Genomic DNA, 18,799 nt, shown 5'->3' on the forward strand with positions numbered 1-18,799 from the left:
GGGGCCCCAGGCTGAAGAGTACAGGAGTTAAAAGAACAGAGTTCACCCCTCTCTCTTTTCTTTTTTTTTACTCTTCTCCTTCTGGAACTTTCCAAACACACATAGAAGTAGAGAAGATAGTAAACAAACTCTACATCCCATCAGCTGGGTTCCACAGTGATCGAAGGGCCCAATCGTCGCCAATTAGTTTTTTACACAGTTCAGTTTTTTTCCCAATCCCAGTGTTATGATGCTAAACGCCATTACGGTCATATGTAAAAGCAATGTAATATTTCCTAGATTTTCTTGTATTTTGAAGGACATAAGAAACTGCTTTGTAGTAAACACACCTCCACACTCAGAGTATTCCTAACCGACTGGGCAAACCTAAACTGGCGCGATCAGCTCAGGCGGAGCATGTGAGCTGGGAGGAAAGAGTGTGCCGGGTGCCACACGGCCATCAGGCGTCAGGCAGCCAAGCAGGCAGGGCCTGTAGCCAGCTCTGTTGCTGCATGGGACACAGCGGCTGGCTGGTCCACTGCAGGCGCCTTTTAGGAGCCTTTACTTGGGGAGCCGAAGAGGACTGTCCTTCCGTTGGCACTCCCAGCTTCCAGAGCGCCGGGAGGGTCCCATCTCAGAGAGATGGGCTGGGAGCCATACTCATTAACTGGGTGCCTCACACAGCCACGCAGGCTCCAGGTTTCAGTGTCTCATCTGTAAAACCACATAGTTGGCCCAAAAGATCCCCAAGGGCCAGAAAGAACATAGCTCCCGGGTTTTCCAACAACTTGTAGATTCCAAGGAACCTGTGATTATCTGAAATTCTACGCTCGGTCTCACACTTGGCAGCAAGACCATTTTGCCCTCTGCCCAGCTCACGCCATTCCCTAGCCATTTACAAGGCTAGGCCAGGAGCCATCTGCTCCCCATACATAAAGTCTCACTCCACTGAACTCCTGTAGTCATGAGAATTATTGCATTTTCTTTTATAAGCCAGGAAGTGGAAGGCTGAGAGCTATAGTTTCTTTGTCTCTTCTTTAAATGGTGACAGAAGCTAGTACCAGGCATCAAGTACCTGCTGCCACCTGCTTACTGAACCCTGGTGTTTCCAACTCTTTTTGTTCCTGTCTTTTTTGCTGTCCTCCTCAGTAATCACTCTCCCAGAGGAACAGGCTAGACTTTTGCTGGAGAAAAATGTCAGTGTTAAGACATCTTATCTGACAGCCTCAAATTTCTTAATAAAAAAATAAAGAGGACCAAAGATTGCTTTTATATATTCTCAATTATACAGCATTCTAATCACCCGTAGGGGCTTAATCCATCTTTATAGAATAAATTATTCTTTATTCAAGTGGGCTCAATTTTATTTTATTATTATATTTTGAGACAGATTCTCGCTCTGTCACCCAGGCTGGAGTGCAGTGGCATGATCTCAGCTCACTGCAACCTCCACCTCCCAGGTTCAAGTGATTCTCATGCATCAGCCTCCTGAGCAGCTGGGATTACAGGTGTGCACCATCATGCCTGACTAATTTTTATATTTTTCGTAGAGATGGAGTTTCACTATGTTGGCCAGGCTGGTCTCGAACTCTTGATCTCAAGTGATCTGCCCACCTCAGCCTCCCTGGCAAAAGCAGACTGTATTTTAAAAAACAGCCAGAACTACTGGTTCTCTCCCTAAATCTCTCTTTTGCAACTCTCTTAAGGTAAATGGAATTTGCTTATGTGTTTACCTCTCTTCAAAAGGGCATCTACGGACCTCTTAGCTGTGACTCAGGCTAAGTTTTCAAAGGCCCTTTTACAGCAGGTGGTACGTAGAGTATTTCCATGATAAGACATCTTGTTTCTTTAATAAATCAGCCTGTTCTGTTGGTAGAAAGCTCCAGTGAATAACGTGTGTGCGTGTGTGTGTATCTCTCTTCTTAAAACATTTTTATATATTATCTTTCATTTTATTTTTTTGAGACAGGGTCTTGCTCTGTCGCCCAGGCTGGAGAGCAGTGGTACACTCATGACTCATTGTAGCCTCGACCTCCTGGACTCAAGTGATCCTCCCCTCTGAGCCTCCCAGTAGCTAGGACTACAGGTATGTGCCACCACGCCTGGTTCAAAATATATTTTTTCTAAATGATGAACTGAACCTGGCCTCCCTGTAACTTTTGCTTGTAGGATCTTGTTATGCTTTCTGGAGTGGCACAGAACAAGCTGACGTTGTCAGCTGCACAAGAGCTCATGTAACTGGCAGGAACTCGCCTGTCCTTTTCTGTTAGGTTCACTTTCCACTCAATCTCTCACCAATTCTCCGCTGTTGGGATTCCTTACCAAGTCTCCACTATTTGATAACATCTTTCACATCACTCACATTTGTTCAGGTCAAATACATGGCATGTTTTATGCAGGGACATTGTAAAGGCACACAACAAGTGGCATTCAATAAATGGGGTAGGTACCATATTATAAATGAAGAAAAAGAAGTCAACCAAAAAGCGTACTTTGAAATACTGTCTCCTTATCCATGGGGGATTTTTTTTTTTTTTTAATGGAATCTCGCTCTGTTGCCCAGGCTGGATGGAGTGCAGAGGTACGATTTCAGCTCACTGCCACCTCTACCTCCCGGGTTAGAGCAATTCTCCTGCCTCAGCCTCCTGAGTAGCTGGGATTGCAGGCATGTGCCACCACACCTGGCTAATTTTTGTATTTTTAGTTGAGACGGGCCTTTGCCATGTTGGCCAGGCTGGTCTCGAACTCCTGATCTCAGGTGATCCACCTGCCTCGGCCTCCCAAAATGCTGGGATTATCACTGCCACCTCTGCCTCCCAGGTTAAAGCAGTTCTCCTGCCTCAGCCTCCCAAGTAGCTGTGACTACAGGTGTATGCCACCACGCCCAGCTAAGTTTTGTGTAGAGACAGGGTTTCATCATGTTGGCCAGAATGGTCTCTATCTCTTGACCTCATGATCTGCCTGCCTCGGCCTCCCAAAGTGCTGGGATTACAGGCGTGAACCACCATGCTCAACCGAGGGACATTTTTAATAAATATTTGCACTCATAGGAACTATACTAAGACTTGCTAAAATGTACCCAATGACCCTTTCCTCCCAGCTTATCTTTCTCCTGCTGCTATTTGCAAAGGTCAGGTCCCATCTGTAAATAATGATAAGACAGCAGCAAAGGGACTGGATCCAAACACTGCACTTCTGGCACTTTATGACAAAGGGCTTTCTCTCCTCTTCGTTTCACCTGTGCAGGGCACAGTATCAGATCCAAAATAGAATTCAAAAGGCAAGCCCATATGGGAACATGGTGTAATTACAGGGCTCCTGGGCTGTACCAAACTGTGAGTTTTTGACAGTGTGTACAAGGCCTGGAGGAAGAGTGAGTCCTGTTTTCAAGACTGGATGCTCTTATTTTCTGACTGCACTTTGAAAATCTTGTTGTGAGAGTGGGAGGAACAGGGAAGTGAAAGTACATGAGAAACTTCATCTTTCTAGATGGATAATCCAGAATGACCCCTGCGACACACACACACGTAAGACTTTGGTTTTCTGTTCTTTTTAACCCAATGTCATATGTATCATATGCAGGCATCACTAATTTCACAAAGCTCAGGATCTCACTTGGTAAACTTAACTTACTTTCTCCTTTGCAAGCTTAAAAAGATGCTAAGTTTTTTAGCCTCTTGAAAGGAGCATCTCAGCAACTCGTCACCTGGGTAAACACACAGGCTTGGCAGGGAATTCCTCACCAGGCACGTTCATGAGACACAGAGTGTGTCAACAGCAGATCTGAAATTCTACCACCTGCAATCATCAAGGTGGTTTGGGCAAACTAGAATCTGTAGCCCTCTCTAGAACAGAGTCGTGCTGTTAATATACTGAGCAACTGCTTCCCAGTGAGGATACCCAAATAAACAAGGAGGATAAAAACTAGCAAACACCTGAAAATATCCTCACCATTGACTCCAGTGGGACTGGTTGTTATTTTAGATGAAGGAGCTCACATCCACATGCACAGCCCTCATCCTCCAGAACCTTCCACCACCTCCCCCGCACCACCAGGGTCTCCTCAAAGTGATTTAAAAAATCAGGGAAGCTCGCACAAATTCTCCTAATCACACCCTCTGGAAGACCAGCCCTGGAGGTGTCACCGCCCACTCTAGGCTGTCTCTCCCTCTTGACCACTGGACAACGATAGCAGCGCATCATGGGGAAAACAGCCACCAGCAGGGGGCAGTCACAACACCAGTGCGGTAGGAATTCCCGGCTGAGGACTCATCACTCCAGCTCCCAACCAGGCAGGGAGGTTACAGGAGACCGACTCTGACACAAAGAGGAGATCTGCCTTCATGTCTCTCCACTTTACCCAGCAGGAACCACAACCATTCTTTCAAGGAGAAAAACCTCAAAATTCCCTTCTTCCATCAAAAGTGGAGTTTTTATCAAGTAGTAGAGCTATGGAATAGTGGAGTTTAAAGTCCCCAGTCAGTCAAATGGGCAGGCTGACATGCAGAGCATTGGAAAAACACAACTGAGGTCAAAATCTCTTTTGTTTCATAGTGATGTCTTTTCTGTGGTTCCATCCTTCTCATGGTGGGGATGGAGGGCCATATATTTTGGTTAATAATTGACACTGAAATTGAATCAGTGCTTCTGGCTAGGCTAGTAGCCTGGTGCCAAACCTTACCAATAAAATTCTAGAGAATCTGTAACATAAGCACTAATATTAATCTTTCTTTGACTTTTTTTGTTTTTTTTTTTTTGAGACAGAGTCTCCCTATGTCACCCAGGCTGAAGTGCAGTGGCGCCATCTCCACTCACTGCAACCTCGGCCTCCCAGGTTCAAGCGATTCTCCTGCTTCAGCCGCCCAAGTAGCTGGGATTACAGGTGCCCACCACCACACTCAGCTAATTTTTTGTATTCTTAGTAGAGATGAGATTTCACCATGTTGGCCAGGCTGGTCTTGAACTCCTGACCTCACCTCAGCCTCCCAAAGTGTTGGGATTACAGGCATGAGCCACCACACCTGGCTATCAAATTAATTTTTTCCAGAAGCATGAAAAGCCTCCTTCTACAACATGGCATATAACCTATTTCCATCACATTCACTCCCTGCCATGCTGATGAGATTTTTCTCAGTCATTAGTGAGAGTGACCACAATGGTGTTAGATTTAATCACCCAGCCCATCACCTTTCCCAACCAGGGTCAAACACAGTAGAGGATGAGGGACGCAGAAGCAATTCCAGACTCCGTTTTAAATGCTGGTGATAAAAGGTGAAACAAAACAAAAGAAAATAAAAAAGTTCTGCCTCTCAAGACAAGGATGGTTGTGAGGATGGTAATGCGGCATGAAGAAAGCAAGTGAGCTTTGCCAGACAAGTAAGACACCACGAAAGGGGGAGAAGTGAAAATCAGCCAGTTACCTCTCTCTGAATCCGGGAAGGCATGAGGGAACAGAGCAGAAACAACACGTTAGCATTCACACGGCATCCCGCAAATAACACAATCCCGTTAACAGCGAATCTGAGCACTGACAGCTCATCTCATTTCCCAACTCTGCAGCAATTAATAGGCTTTCCCTGCTTATTTTAGGTCAACTGTATCGCTCAGAAGTGTGTATTTTGAGCCACATTATGATGACGCCAAGAGATGCCAGCTGAATTTACAGAGGTAACATGTCAACCGGGGGAGGTAATCAAGCTTAAAATATCACAGTCAAATACAGGAAACTGTTTGCAGTAAACACTGGCAGTGGACATGTCTTCATTTTCCAGCTCCACCTGCTCCCCATAAAAAACATACAGAAACAATGGCATGGACACAGCCTTACCTGTTTTACCGACATTCCTGACACTCTACTAACAGAGCTACATCACTGGAATCCAGGCACTTTTCCGGAGATGCATCCTTACAGAGCAACAGGGAGGGAGGCAGCACAGAAGGTCAAGGGCAGGGGTGGGAAGAGGGAGAGACAGGAGATGACAGCTCAAAAAGGGAGAGATCGGAGATGTGCCAGGAACGAGAGGAATGGAATGGAGAGAGGAGCAGAGTGCTATTCTGGTTGGGGCCGCACTCTTAGAGTTTCCTCCCTGAGCTTCCCTGAGCTGCCCGAGATCCTAATGAAATCACTTAACCCTCTGACCCACGGTGCTCACCATTCCCTTCTGGCCTTGTCACAGCCAATTTGCATGCACTATACACAGAGCAACTGGGCCGAAGAGGCAGGGAGCACTGGACAGATAATGAGGAGGGAAGCAGAAACCCTATGTTCACAGAAACCCGCTCTCCTGGGCACTCTACGGCCAGGGTCATGGAGCGGCCAGCAGGGCCCTGCAGGGATGGAGCTAAAATTATGGCATGAAACGCCAAGCACACCAGACAGTGAACCACAGAGGCATTAAGTGGAAAGGAAGAGCTGCTCACCCTGAGGCGGAACAATGACCACGGCACATCAGTTAGTGGGGCAAAAACAAAGCCAAGTTGTAGACCCATGGTCTTATAAAAACAACGAAATGTTTGCATGTGTATTTTAACACATACACAGTAAAAAACTTGGAATACGACACCCAAACTGTCAACTGTAACATGGAAAGGGGATTATGGAGGATTTTACTTTCTCTATCTCTTTGAAAATGACACAACCAGCACATTTGACTTTTGTGATAAAATACGCAACTATCTACACCTCAGTACTGAAGGGAAGCCATAGTGATCAGTGTGCCCCAGGGCACAGATGTTAACTAATATTAGTTAACAGTTGACTAATATTAATGATGACACCACCACCAGCCAACAGTTGCCCTTTACTGAGCTCTGTTTGGCCTCTAACAGTAACTGGACAAGGTCAATATTACTGTTCTCACTGACAGATGAGGAAACAAGTTCAAAGAGGTTGAGACGCTTGGCCAAGGTCACACAGCTTCTACATGGGGAAGGCTGCAGGACTCTAATTCTAGTCTTAGATGTACCCACGGTGGGCATTCCATACTTCTACACAGCCCTGCAGAGCCCCCTAATGGTTTGTCTCCTAAATGGCAAACACAAAAAGTCCCGACACTTAAGTATTCAAGGTAGGGCCAAAGGGTTTGGCCAGAACCTAGGGTTTTAGAGGAACAGGGAACATTCCTCTCTTTTAGTTAACTTTTATAGGGAAAGAGGTGGCTAAAAATTCCTAAGAGGGTCTCTGGGCTGAAGAGGCAGACCCAGCTGTGCTCAAATCCAGATGGGTAGCCACATTCCTTCCAGTACATTGCTTACCTTCTCTTAATTGACTCAACATAGCTTTCCAGGGCCCCTCTGTGTGCCAGGCACACTGTGTTACAAGGTACGCCCCACGAAACCCGTTTCCTCATCGTTGAAGAGGGGATAAGGGCACCTGCTCATGCTCATAATGCTCAGGGGCATTATGAGCATGAAATTAAAGGGGACGATGTGTGTGCAGGAATGCCAGGCACGTAACAAAGCTGCAATAACCTGCATCGTTATAGGTATTATCACTGCATCATCCAACGGCTTCACCTCTTTGGCTGGGTTGCGCTGGGGAGCATTTGAGATAGACTGTCTCCCATGGAAGGGCAGTCACCTGGGGAAGCAGCAGGGGCCCTCTCCTCAGGCTTGCTGGACCCCAGCTGTACAGGATGCTGGAGAGTCATCTCTTGGCTCAGGTTCCTCTGTGCTACTTAGTTCCACGTACCAAAGCCAGGCTCGGGTCACAATTTACAAGATCAGCAAGGGACCCAGAGACCCGGATGCTAGTCCCAGTCTGGATCCACAGCTGGGTAACATTATGCAAGTCACACAACCTCCCTAACTCTTGGGTTCCTAATCTCAGAATGAATGTGCTAGGAACTCCTTAGTGCTCAGATTTTTATCAGTAAAGGAAGTGTTAGTGCTTTGACTGGGTTTTGATTTTAATAAACGCTTTCAATTTCTTATTATTAATAAAAAGCCTATCCCCAGTGTGTGACAAAAGCTTTAAAAATCTAACAATCTGAGAATACGACCTGTTTCTTTTGTGTATAATCATTATTGTAGCCTTGGATATTTTAAATCAGATCCATTGCTAGTGATTCACTTAAAAACATACCGCCGAGATGTAGCTACTGTGTTTTTCCCTGAAGGCAGACTTGGAAAAATGATTCTGCAAACTTTTAACACAGTTAATTCATTTGGGGTTAATAAACACTGCTTGACTTAAGTATCAATGTGAAAACCAGCCATAAATAGAGACCGCAGAGTGATCTTTGAAATGTCATTCAAAAACCCAGAAGAGTCACAGACAATGCCAGCAGCTCCACCAATTCAGCACCTTGTAAATTTGCTGGGAAGAAAACATCAGTCCAAAGCTGGGCTTCTGCACAAGACAAGCCAGTCTGAAAGTGGAGAAGGCTAAATTTAGCGCCAGGCGTACGCTTACTCCCTTCTCGCTGTACAAGATGCCAGTGGAAAGAATTAAACCCCAAGATTAATTCCACATGAGCCACATACCCGAAGGCTGCCTGATCAGCATGCTCTCCGTGGCTGTTCCTTGAGAAAATAAATGCGCGCGTAATTGGCAATGTTTTCATTAATATAAGCCCGAAATAACAGAAGTACTTGGCATGTGTAACTGGAATCCAAATGAAGAGGAAATTCCTCAAAAAAAAAAAACAACACAAAAAACCCAGCACACCAGAATGACAACGTCTATTCCAGCTTTTTGGAAGAGGACGCCGTCTCCTGTTCCCTGGCACGGCCACCTACTTTTCATGCTGTGCACGACTGTCCACTTTTCACAAACTGAGCACACAAGGCAAGGACTTGCCAGTAGACTTCTCACTCCATTTTTGCAGAAGTCTCTGTTGCGGGCTTCTTTCCGATGCTTGTCTTTCATCACCAGCCATCTCTTGAGGCTTCTGAACACCCATCACACCATTATCCACATGACAATGAAGCAAGCACTGCAAAACTTTATGTCATGAAAATTCTTGCACCAGCTCCTGAGTTTGACAGTTTTTTTCCTCCAGCTTCAAGTGTGTGTGTCTGTGTGTGTGTGTGTGTGTATGTGAGTGAGAGTGAGAGAGAGAGAGAGAGAGACTGACTGATTGATTAACTGTCTGCCCTTGGTCAGGGCCCTTAGCCTCTTAGTTTTTCAGTTTCTTCATCTGTAAAATGGGAATCATAGGGACCCTTATGTCCTGAGAATGCTATAAGATTACATTATTTAATCCATATAAAGCTCCTATAGGGTGGTGGCTTGAGTATGGCCTATAGGGTGCAGGCCAGGCCAATCACCATGTGAGGGAGGGAAGGGGAGGCCCACCAGGAGAAAGGAAAGGTTCCTGGCCTGTTTTGGATCAAGGCACCTTTTGCACCTGATGATGATACTCCAAAAAAAAGAAAAAAAAAAAACATGCACAGACTCACAATTTTATACACAATTGTATAAAAGTGGGGCAGAGCTGGAAAAGTTCAGTGATTCCTGAAACTCAATCCCAGGCCCCTTTAGAATCTAAACGCTGCAGGTGAAAGGCCTCTGAACAGAAACGAGTTCTGAACTTACGCAAATTTACCAACTGATTTCTGGCTAATATTCAGAGAATTCATCTCAGGGAAAGGTTCTATCCTTTCCAGGATCAACCGGGGACATTAACACCCGCCTCCGACCAAGCATGCCTTCCTCTCTAAAGCAAGCTCCCCTCCCACCCTACTGTCCTGCCCAGCAGCGCCATGATGGGAAAGTTTGAGTTCCAGCACTTAAGAGTGTAAAGCTAGGATTTAAAGTGGTGAAGATTATTGAAATTCAAGGCACAGTCTTCTAAACAAAGGACTTTCTCATGCCATTGGAGGGAAGACACAATAGTTACCAGTCCGCTTACTAACGAGGGGGAAAAGGGGTATATAAAAGCAACCAGGAAATGAATATTTTTTAAAGTCCATCTTTGAAGACAGCAAGAATTAATGAGCTTCAGCTTTCATCTGTGCTGTATCTGATCAGAAAAAATGCAAAAATCTTGCTTCTCTGAATATCTGAGAAAGAATATACACGCAGTTTATATTTAGTTATCAAGTGAGCTTGTAAGCAGCTTATATTTAGTTTTTAACTTATGCCATGTTTCAGTTTCAACTTTAAACTATAAAGTTTAGGGTGTAATGAAAGGATAAAGTTTTATAAATTCCACCTGAACTGTGAAACCATGGGTTAGCTTCCTTTCTGAAAGCAAAGATGGTAAAACAAAAATAAAAAATACTGGGTCGGGCATGGTGGCTCACATTTGTAATCCCAGCACTTTGTGGGGCTGAAGAGGTGGATCACTTGAGGCCAGGAGTTCAAGACCTGCCTGCCAACATGACAAAACTCCTTCTCTATTAAAAATATAAAAATTAGCGGGGCATGGTGGCACACATCTGTAGTCCCAGCTACTTAGGAGGCTGAGACACAAGAATTGCTTGAACCCGGGAGGCAGAGGTTACAGTGAGCTGAGATCATGCCTCTGTACTCTGGCCTGGGTGACAGAGCAAGACTGTCTCAAAAAACAAAACAAAGCAAAACAAAAACCTTGACACCAGAAGGCTCCTATCTAACAAAGTACAGGAACACGCAAGAATTTAACTGATTCCGAGCAGAGAAAACGACGGCACAGTGGTTTCTATGCCAGAATGCCACCAGACAAACTCCTGGCAAGGTGCAGACAAGACTCCTACTTAAAATCATGGTGGGCACCCAGCCACGTACAGGACCTCTTCTGGATATGACACGTTCTTAAATCACTTTCTAAATTTTCAAGGGGTTTTCTTTGTGCAGTTGAAAGGAGTACTAGGGTAGGTAACATGGAAAGCAAATACATATGGCCTTCGTTTGAATTTTGTTTTGTTTTGAGATGGGTCTTGCTCTGCTGCCCAGGCAGGAGCACAGTGGCACAATCATAGCTTACTGCAGCCTCAAACTACTGGGCTCAAGCAATCCTCCGGCCTCAACCTCCCAAGTACTTGAGACTATAGGTGTGTGTCATCACATCCAGCTAATTTTTTTTTTTTTTATAGAAACAAGGTTTCACTATGTTGCAAAGGCTGGTCTCAAACTTTTGGGCTCAAGCAATCCTCCCATCTCAGCTTCTCAAAGTGTTGGGATTACAGGCATGAACCACCACGCCCAGCCCTGAATTTTGTTAACTTCCATCTAGATACAAGTATTTCTGGTATACTATAAACTCAATCATATCTAAATAAAAGCAGACACCAACCCTAGGAAGGCTGATTCACCAAGTCACAGCAGCGGCTCCTGGCTATTGACTTCTCTGTTCTTGGTGGACACTGTCGCCAAGCCACTCAAGAAGCCTGCAGGGCCAAGCATCCTGACTCTCATTTTACAAATGAGGAATCAAAGGGTCAGAGAGTTTAAGCTGACTCGCTCAAAAGCCCACAGCTAGCCGGTGGTGGGTCTGCAAACAGAATGCAGGCCTGCTGGCTGGGCTCTTCTCTACCATGTAGCTCTGGAGCCCCAGGCACCTGAGCCGGGCTCCCTCCCAATTAATTGGCTCTGCTCAGGACCCCATTCCTCACTGGAGGTGACCTCTGCTCTGCCCTTCTCTGTCCCTACTGGACTTTTGGTTCCACCACTGCTGGAGCTGGTGACAGTAATTAAGTGCTGTGTTTGGTTTAAATTACCTTCTTTTCATCCCCTACGCAGTAGCCAGTTATTCCATGGCGCCCCTGCTTACAATCCACCCCCCCACCCCCACTCACCCCTGCAAACTCCCTGCCTCCAGCCACACTGGGACCATTTGGCTCTGAAACATACAAGCCTGCCCCTGCCTGGCAGCCTCTGCACTTGCTGCTCTGCTGCTTGCTCTGCCTTCCCCCAAGGCCCTCCCCTCATCATCCCCGATCATCACAGCCTCCAAAAGAACACTGAGGATCCCCCAGTCATTGTCAACATTCACAGCCATCTGAAACTACCCTATTACCCTCTCTCCACCAAAAAAGTAAAGTTCACGTGAGCAAGAACCTTTCTGTCTGTTCACTTACCACTGTCTGGCACATAGCAGGCAATCAATCAATATGTTTGAATAAGTGAATAACTAAATAAGGGAAACAGAGAACTCCCTTCTCATCACGATGGTAAGAAGCTAAGGGAATGATGCCACAAACAGCAGGGAGTTGGCTGAATTCTTTTTTCTCCTGCCATTGGTTCATATCCTGTTTTCATGTCAGCTGAAACAATGTTAATAAAACATATATTTCATCTGAACAGGCAGGAGGCAAGTTCTGAGATGATTAATCTCTCATGACTCTATTTAAAAGCAAAGCAAGTCTATACTCTGATCATCTCCAGCAGAAACAATGGTGTCTCCAGAGCTCCTAACTAGATTTCCTTCTTTGGAACATTTGTCTAAATGAGAAATAGCTCCTCTGCTCCTGAAGAAATCAATATATAAATTTCCCTTGTATATTGATTTCTATCAAGATTTATCCCCAGATAATTTTCTTTATGTTTGTACTCTAAGAGAAATAAATCTCTGCTTATCATTTAAGGAAAAGACCCAAGACAACACATTCCCATACCTGTTGAGGCAGCAATGAACTGAAATGCTGCCCTCTGGGGCACCTACAAACCATTCCCCCTGCCCCATCAGAGGTACTAGGGTATAATGGCAGGAGTTAGCTTCTTGATACAGTTGGAAAGAATATGTACTCTTTATGTTTACTAAGGTTACTTTTTTTTTTTTTTGAGACACTCTTGCTCTGTCACCCAGGCTGGAGTGCAGTGGCACCATCTCAGCTCACTGCAACCTCTGCCTCCCGGGTTCAAGTAATTCTCTTGCCTAAGCCTCCCAAGCAGCTGAGATTACTCAGCGCCACCACACCCAGATAACTTTTTGTATTTTTAGTAGAGACAGCGTTTCACCATATTGCCCAGTCTGGTCTCAAGCTCCTCACCTCAGGTGATTCGCCTGCCTCAGCCTCCCAACGTGCTGGGATTACAGGCATGAGCCACTGCACCCTGCTACTAAGGTTACTTTTTGTAGGTAGTTGGTCTCTTTGTTCTAGCATCTTTTTTCCCCTTTTCATTGAATATGATGAAGGATCTTTAAAAAACAAAAACCACAATGCCACTGCTGTAACATCCTGCTTTGTTTTTGTTAAGACACGGAGTCTTATATGATGTCTGGGCTGGACACAAACTCCTTGGCTCAAGTGATTTTCCCACCTCAGACTCCACAGTAGCTGGGACTACAGGTGGGTACCACTGTGCCCAGTTTTGTAACACCCTGGATTACTATTATTTGTGTTTGGTTTCCTGTTATTGTCCATATTTAACAATTAAAATAAATATATCATCTTAAAGAAGAAAGAGGCTCAAGTGTAGAAGTACCCCAAACACCCTGACCTTCTGCAGGAATTCTCTTTGGGGGCTAATTTCAACACAACACAAAGCTGGTCAGAGATGACTGAACCTTCTTAGTTCCAAATGACAAAGTCCCTATTTGAATTGTCATTCAGGGTTCGATCTAGGTCCTTCAGATCAGGGATCAGCAAATTATGACCCTCCTAAATCTCAGACTGTTTTGTGAATGAAGAGTATTGGACCACAGCTACACTCATTTGCTTAGGCAGAGGCTATGGCTGCTTCTGTGCCACAATTGCAGGGCTGAGTAGTTGCAACAGAGACCACATGGCCCCAAAAGCCTCAAATATTTAATATGCGGCCAGTGCCCAGGAGTTTGAGAACAACATGGGCAACATAGTGAGACCTCATCTCTACAAGAAAAATTTTTTTTAAAAAAGCCAGGTGTGGTGGTGCATGCCTGTAAGTCTCAGCTACTCAGGAGGCTGAGGCAGGAGGATTGCTTGAGCCCAGGATGTTGAGACTGCAGTGAGCCGTGATCACACCACTGCACTCCAGCCTGGGTGACTGAGTGAGACCCTGTCTCAAAAAAAAACAAAAAAATCTGGTCTTTTACAGAAAAAAATTGCCAACCCCTGCTCTAGAAGATGATCTGTTTTAAGGGCGCAACATACAATGTGGACAAGTACTGGTTAAATACTTCGTGGAGCCCAGTGCAAAATGAAAATGCAAGGCTCCCTGTTAAAAACACAATGAACATTTTCAAGATGTTAACAGCAGAGTGTAAACCAATTGAGGGACCCTGTGACTGGCTGAGATGGCAGAATAATTCTCGTTACAGGTGACAAACTCCAAGGCTGGCTAGAAACTCTTCCACCAAGATGCAGGAGTAAGAGCATTTCCAACTTGCAAATGCTTTAGAACCAAACAACGTTTTGCTCAACTGAAATCTTACACAGATGCCCAACATGTGAAGCAGCAGCCCTGTGGACGTCTGCCCTAGCCATTTTATTTCTAAAAGGTCACTAGCAGGTTATGATTCTTAGAATGTTTTAAGGGGGAGGGTGATGAAAAACAAAACACACCAGAATCCTCGAAAACAGCATTTTCAGGTAACCACGCAAAAAGATGCATGCTCTGATATGACAGAATCGGGCCACCTTGGCCCCCCTGTCAACCGTGCTCTCGGCTGCTGCTTGTCCTCTATTATAATTATTTCAACTGCTATAATTTATTCATCCCCGGACAAGCTTACATGTTATAGGGCACCCAGTCCAGGTGTTCAGATCAGAATGGCTGGCAGCTCAAGTTACTCCTGCCCTTTCTTATCTGTTCAAAATACTGACTGTGGAAGGAATATTTTCTACACACACACACACACGCACACATTTTTTTCAAAACCAAACCAAAGTTATCTCAAAACTCAAGTTCTCTGTCATATGCTTTTAAGTTCACAATTCTGCAGCTGGAAGAAGGGGGCAGAAAATCCTATCAGAAACTCAGTACTTAGTTTTAGAAATGGCTTCTCTAGCTCCCCAAATGCTCAGTGAATTTCCTGAAAAGTTACTAAGAAAGTTATTCTCTTTGAATTGAAATACATATGGAACAAATTTTATATTTATGAGATATCAGTTGTTGGATGCTGCATATGAAGTAACTTCAAATGTAATTATGGGGCTGGGTACGGTGGCTCATGCCTATAATCCTAGCACTGAGTGAGGATCACTTGAGGTCAGGAGTTCAAAACCAGCCTGGCCAACATGGTGAAACCCTGTCTCTACAAAAAATACAAACAATTGGCAGGGTGTGGTGATGCATTCCTGTAATCCCACCTATTCAGGAGGCTAAGGAAGGAGAATTGCGTGAACCCAGGAGGCGGAAGTTGTAGTGAGCCAAGATCATGCCACTGCACTCCAGCCTGGGCAACAGAGCAAGACTCTGTCTCAAAAAAAAAAAAAAAAAAAAATGTAATTATGAATGGTTTCTTATAAACTGGGAACGAGGTAGAATAATTCCATATAAATTAAGGCTTAAACCTGTCTTCTCTTCTTACTCTGATTTTTTATTTTCAAGCCAGATCAAAGAAAAATGCTCAAAGGTCTCATAACCAGTTGAGAAGTACAGACAGGGTATTGAAGGGTAAAAACATCTTGGAAAAATGGCCAACTACACAAGATTGCACTGGATGGATATGTCTGCTCATCTACACTAGAGAACCAAAGAAAAGTAAGTTAAGGTTTTGTGGTTTGTTTTTTGTGGAGATAAAGTCTCTCTCTGTCGCCCAGGCTGGAAGGCAGTGGTGTGATCTCAGCTCACAGCAACCTCCGCCTCCCAGGTTCAAGAGATTCTCTTGACTCAGCCTCCCTAGTAGCTGGGATTACAGGTGTGCGCCACCATACCTGGGTAATTTTTGTATTTTAAGTAGAGATGGGGTTTTACTACATTGCCCAGGCTGGTCTCGAACTCCTGCCTCAAGTGATCCTTTGGGGACCCTCGGCCTCCCAAAGTGCTGGGATTACAGGCGTGAGCTACCGCGTCTGGCCTAAATCAAGGTCTTGACACAACATAAATTTGAAGGGAGTTGTTCCACGGCTTGGTAACTTTTTCTTTGGACAGTCATTACTCCTATTAACATGTATTTTCTACAGGCATAAACCACGCATCAAAGAAACCAGGTGTGGTCCTAGATCACACCCCTTCCTGTGTATTCTACAGTCAACTCCGCCAGTGCAGCCTCCATAACATTTCTCCCACCTGCCTGCTTCTCTTCATGCCTTCTATCACATCACCCATCTCTCCTGGACCAGGGCTGGCCAACTGGTTCCGCGGTTTCCACTCCTGTTTCCAATATCCATTCCCCAAGATCATTTTGTATGAAATAAACTAGGTCATGGCATTCCCCTGGTTAACCTCTTCATGGGCACCTCATGGCAAACCTTTAACCAATGCCCAAAAGCCCTATAGGATCCTGTCCTACCCATCTCTTCCACCCCAGCACAGAGCCCTGGCCTCCTCTCCATCCTCACGCATGTTGAGTGCTCCTCTTCTATTCACTCCCTATGTGGCCGGTTTCAATGTTGCCTCCTAGGACAGGCTGACTCCTGGGGACCCCTTTCCCTACTAAGCTACTCTGTTGCATTACGCTGTTGATGGTCTTCAAGGCACTCAGCAGAACCTCTATCATCTTGCTTCCTGGATTGTTTATCCAGCTTATCTCCTGCATCTTCAAACAGGAAACTTGTCTGTCTCAGTCCTTCATGCTGTCTCACAAGGTGCCTGACACACAGATGCTACCTATCTGCCGAACACTGTATTAACCATTACACTATAAAGATTAAGCACATGGGATGGTCATAACTGAATCCTAAAAATAGACAACGAAGTATTTCATCTGCATTCATTCATCTGCCCATTCGACAACTGGGTTATTTGTGGAGAGCGTCCTATACTCGGTACTGTGTTAGGGCCCGAGGAATTTAAAAGTCTAAGAACTTCTCAAATATGTCATATTCTGTATTCAACACAGGCCCTTTAAAAAGACAAGTTACACTACTACTTATATGTTTTTCTGTAATCCTAAAGATTTGTGGAAAAATATGAAAACCTAGGTAAGAGGTTATGTGCCATCAGTTCACTCCCCAAAACCCACGAAACGTATATGGAGAGTAAATAGGAACACAGTTAAAGTCACCTCTTAACACTCAGGAGACTGGACAGATGTAAAGCTTTGCTCAGCCAGTGGTACCAAATGAAATGCATTTCCAAGGCTGGGCGCAGTGGCTCACGCCTGTAATCCCAGCACTGTGGGAGGCCGAGACGGGCAGATAACCTGAGGTTAGGAGTTTGAGACCAGCTTGGCCAACATAGCGAAACTCCATCTCTACTAAAAATACAAAAAATTAGCTGGGCGTGGCACAGGTGCCTGTAATCCCAGCTACTCAGGAGGCTGAGGCAGGAGAATCACTTGAACCCAGGTAGCGGGGGTTGCAGTGAGCTGACATCTCACCACTGCACTCCAGCCTGGGCAGTAAGAGTGAAACTCCATCTCAAAACAAAACAAAACAAAAGAAATTCATCTCCTAGAGGGGTTGTCCAAGAGGAAAGGGGTTGTTCAAGAGACAAGGAGGCTACATGACTGATAGTTTTTATTACAGACACATCCAAATCAACAGTGCCAATGTTTAAACTCTAGAACTCAGCTCTGCCCCTCCCTGCACTCCAGGTTCCTTTGAGAGGTACCCATGGATCAAAATAAAGAAGTTCAAGATGACCCACTCTAGTGCCCAGTAGCCCACTGGCCTGATTAATACTTCCACTCTTGGAGTGCAGATGACCTAGGGCCCCTCGTTGTTTGCGCCTACAGCCACATACTCAGCTGACCTCCAGGGCAGCCGTCAGCAGCAGTATCTTCTTGTCTCACCTCAGTGTCATCCACATTGCTTCCCAGGGATGCTCCAGTGCAGAGGACCTGCAATGGGCCCCACGCCAGCATAGTGTGAGCGCCAAGAAAGGAAGAAGACACCTGTTGTATTTATTCTACCGCTTAATCATCAGCACCAATGCCCAGCACATGGCAGGTGTCCAATAAATACTTATTAAATAAATTATCCCCACTGCAGAAAAGCTAGAACTCAAAAATGTGCCAGCTGTTAGAAAAGTGGGTTTCTCACATCTGCAAAATGAGAACGATTAAAATTAGGCCAGGTGTGGTGGCTCACGCCTGTAATCACAGCACTTTGTGAGACCGAGACAGGTGGATCACCCGAGGTCAGCAATTCAAGACCAGCCTGGCCAGCATGGTGAAGCTCCGTCTCTACTAAAAATACAAAAAGTAGTCAGGGATGGTGGTGGTGCACCTGTAGTCCCAGCTACTCAGGAGGCTGGGGCAGGAGAATCACTTGAACCCAGGAGGCAGAGGTTGCAGTGAGCCGGGATGGAGAGACACTGTCTCCAAAAAAAAGAAAAAAAAAAATTGAAAGAGAAAAAGGAAACAAAAAAGAAAGCAGTGTTCTTACTGAGCTACAAACCATGACACCTTCTTTGATGACACTGGCTGATGCTTTGTGCAAAGTCTTTCCCCTATTAAGCATTTAATTCACACTCCCTTTTACTTAAAACTTTCACAAAATTACAGACCAAATTTACAAACATGTACTTAGGGCTGTTTTCCTCACAACACATTCTGTGTCTAACTTCTTAGGAAAGGCCTCAGGACACTTAATTCCTTTCCGAAAGCAACTAACTAAAAGGCAGCAGCAAGGATCTGAACTTTAGGGAGAAATTTACAAACTACTCTTGTGTCAGAGCTCGGCTGGAAGAGGGGCCAACTGCTCAATGGCCTAAGAAACCCTAAAAGAGAATAATATGAGAAAAGCAGGCAGAACCCCCATTCATGATACAAGCCAAAGCCAGGCTGCAGCTGCAGAGTTATAAAAAGAAAGAAAAAGACTAATGGGATTGCCTCCTCCTCCCGCCTTCTCCCACCCAAAGCAGTAA

General features: G+C 45.1%; 1 protein-coding gene across 6 annotated transcripts in view; it reads right to left on the reverse strand.

Annotated features, from left to right (window-relative positions):
- APBB2 (amyloid beta precursor protein binding family B member 2) overlaps positions 1 to 18,799 on the reverse strand; it is a 404,376-nt gene that overhangs the window by 24,661 nt on the left and 360,916 nt on the right. The window contains exon 1 of one of the 6 annotated variants that reach the window (XM_012474926.3): positions 5,400 to 5,778. The exons of the other annotated variants lie outside the window; for them this stretch is intronic. Within the exon in view, the coding sequence (XP_012330349.2) occupies positions 5,400 to 5,455 (56 nt within the window). The 5' untranslated portion in view covers positions 5,456 to 5,778. Of the gene's footprint in view, positions 1 to 5,399; positions 5,779 to 18,799 lie in introns of those variants that run through there. 6 annotated transcript variants of the gene reach the window in all.

The sequence above is a fragment of the Aotus nancymaae genome, unplaced genomic scaffold (genome assembly GCF_030222135.1).
Source record: "Aotus nancymaae isolate 86718 unplaced genomic scaffold, 86718_ANA_hifiasm-v0.15.2.pri h1tg000006l, whole genome shotgun sequence".
Taxonomy (NCBI): Eukaryota; Metazoa; Chordata; class Mammalia; order Primates; family Aotidae; genus Aotus; species Aotus nancymaae.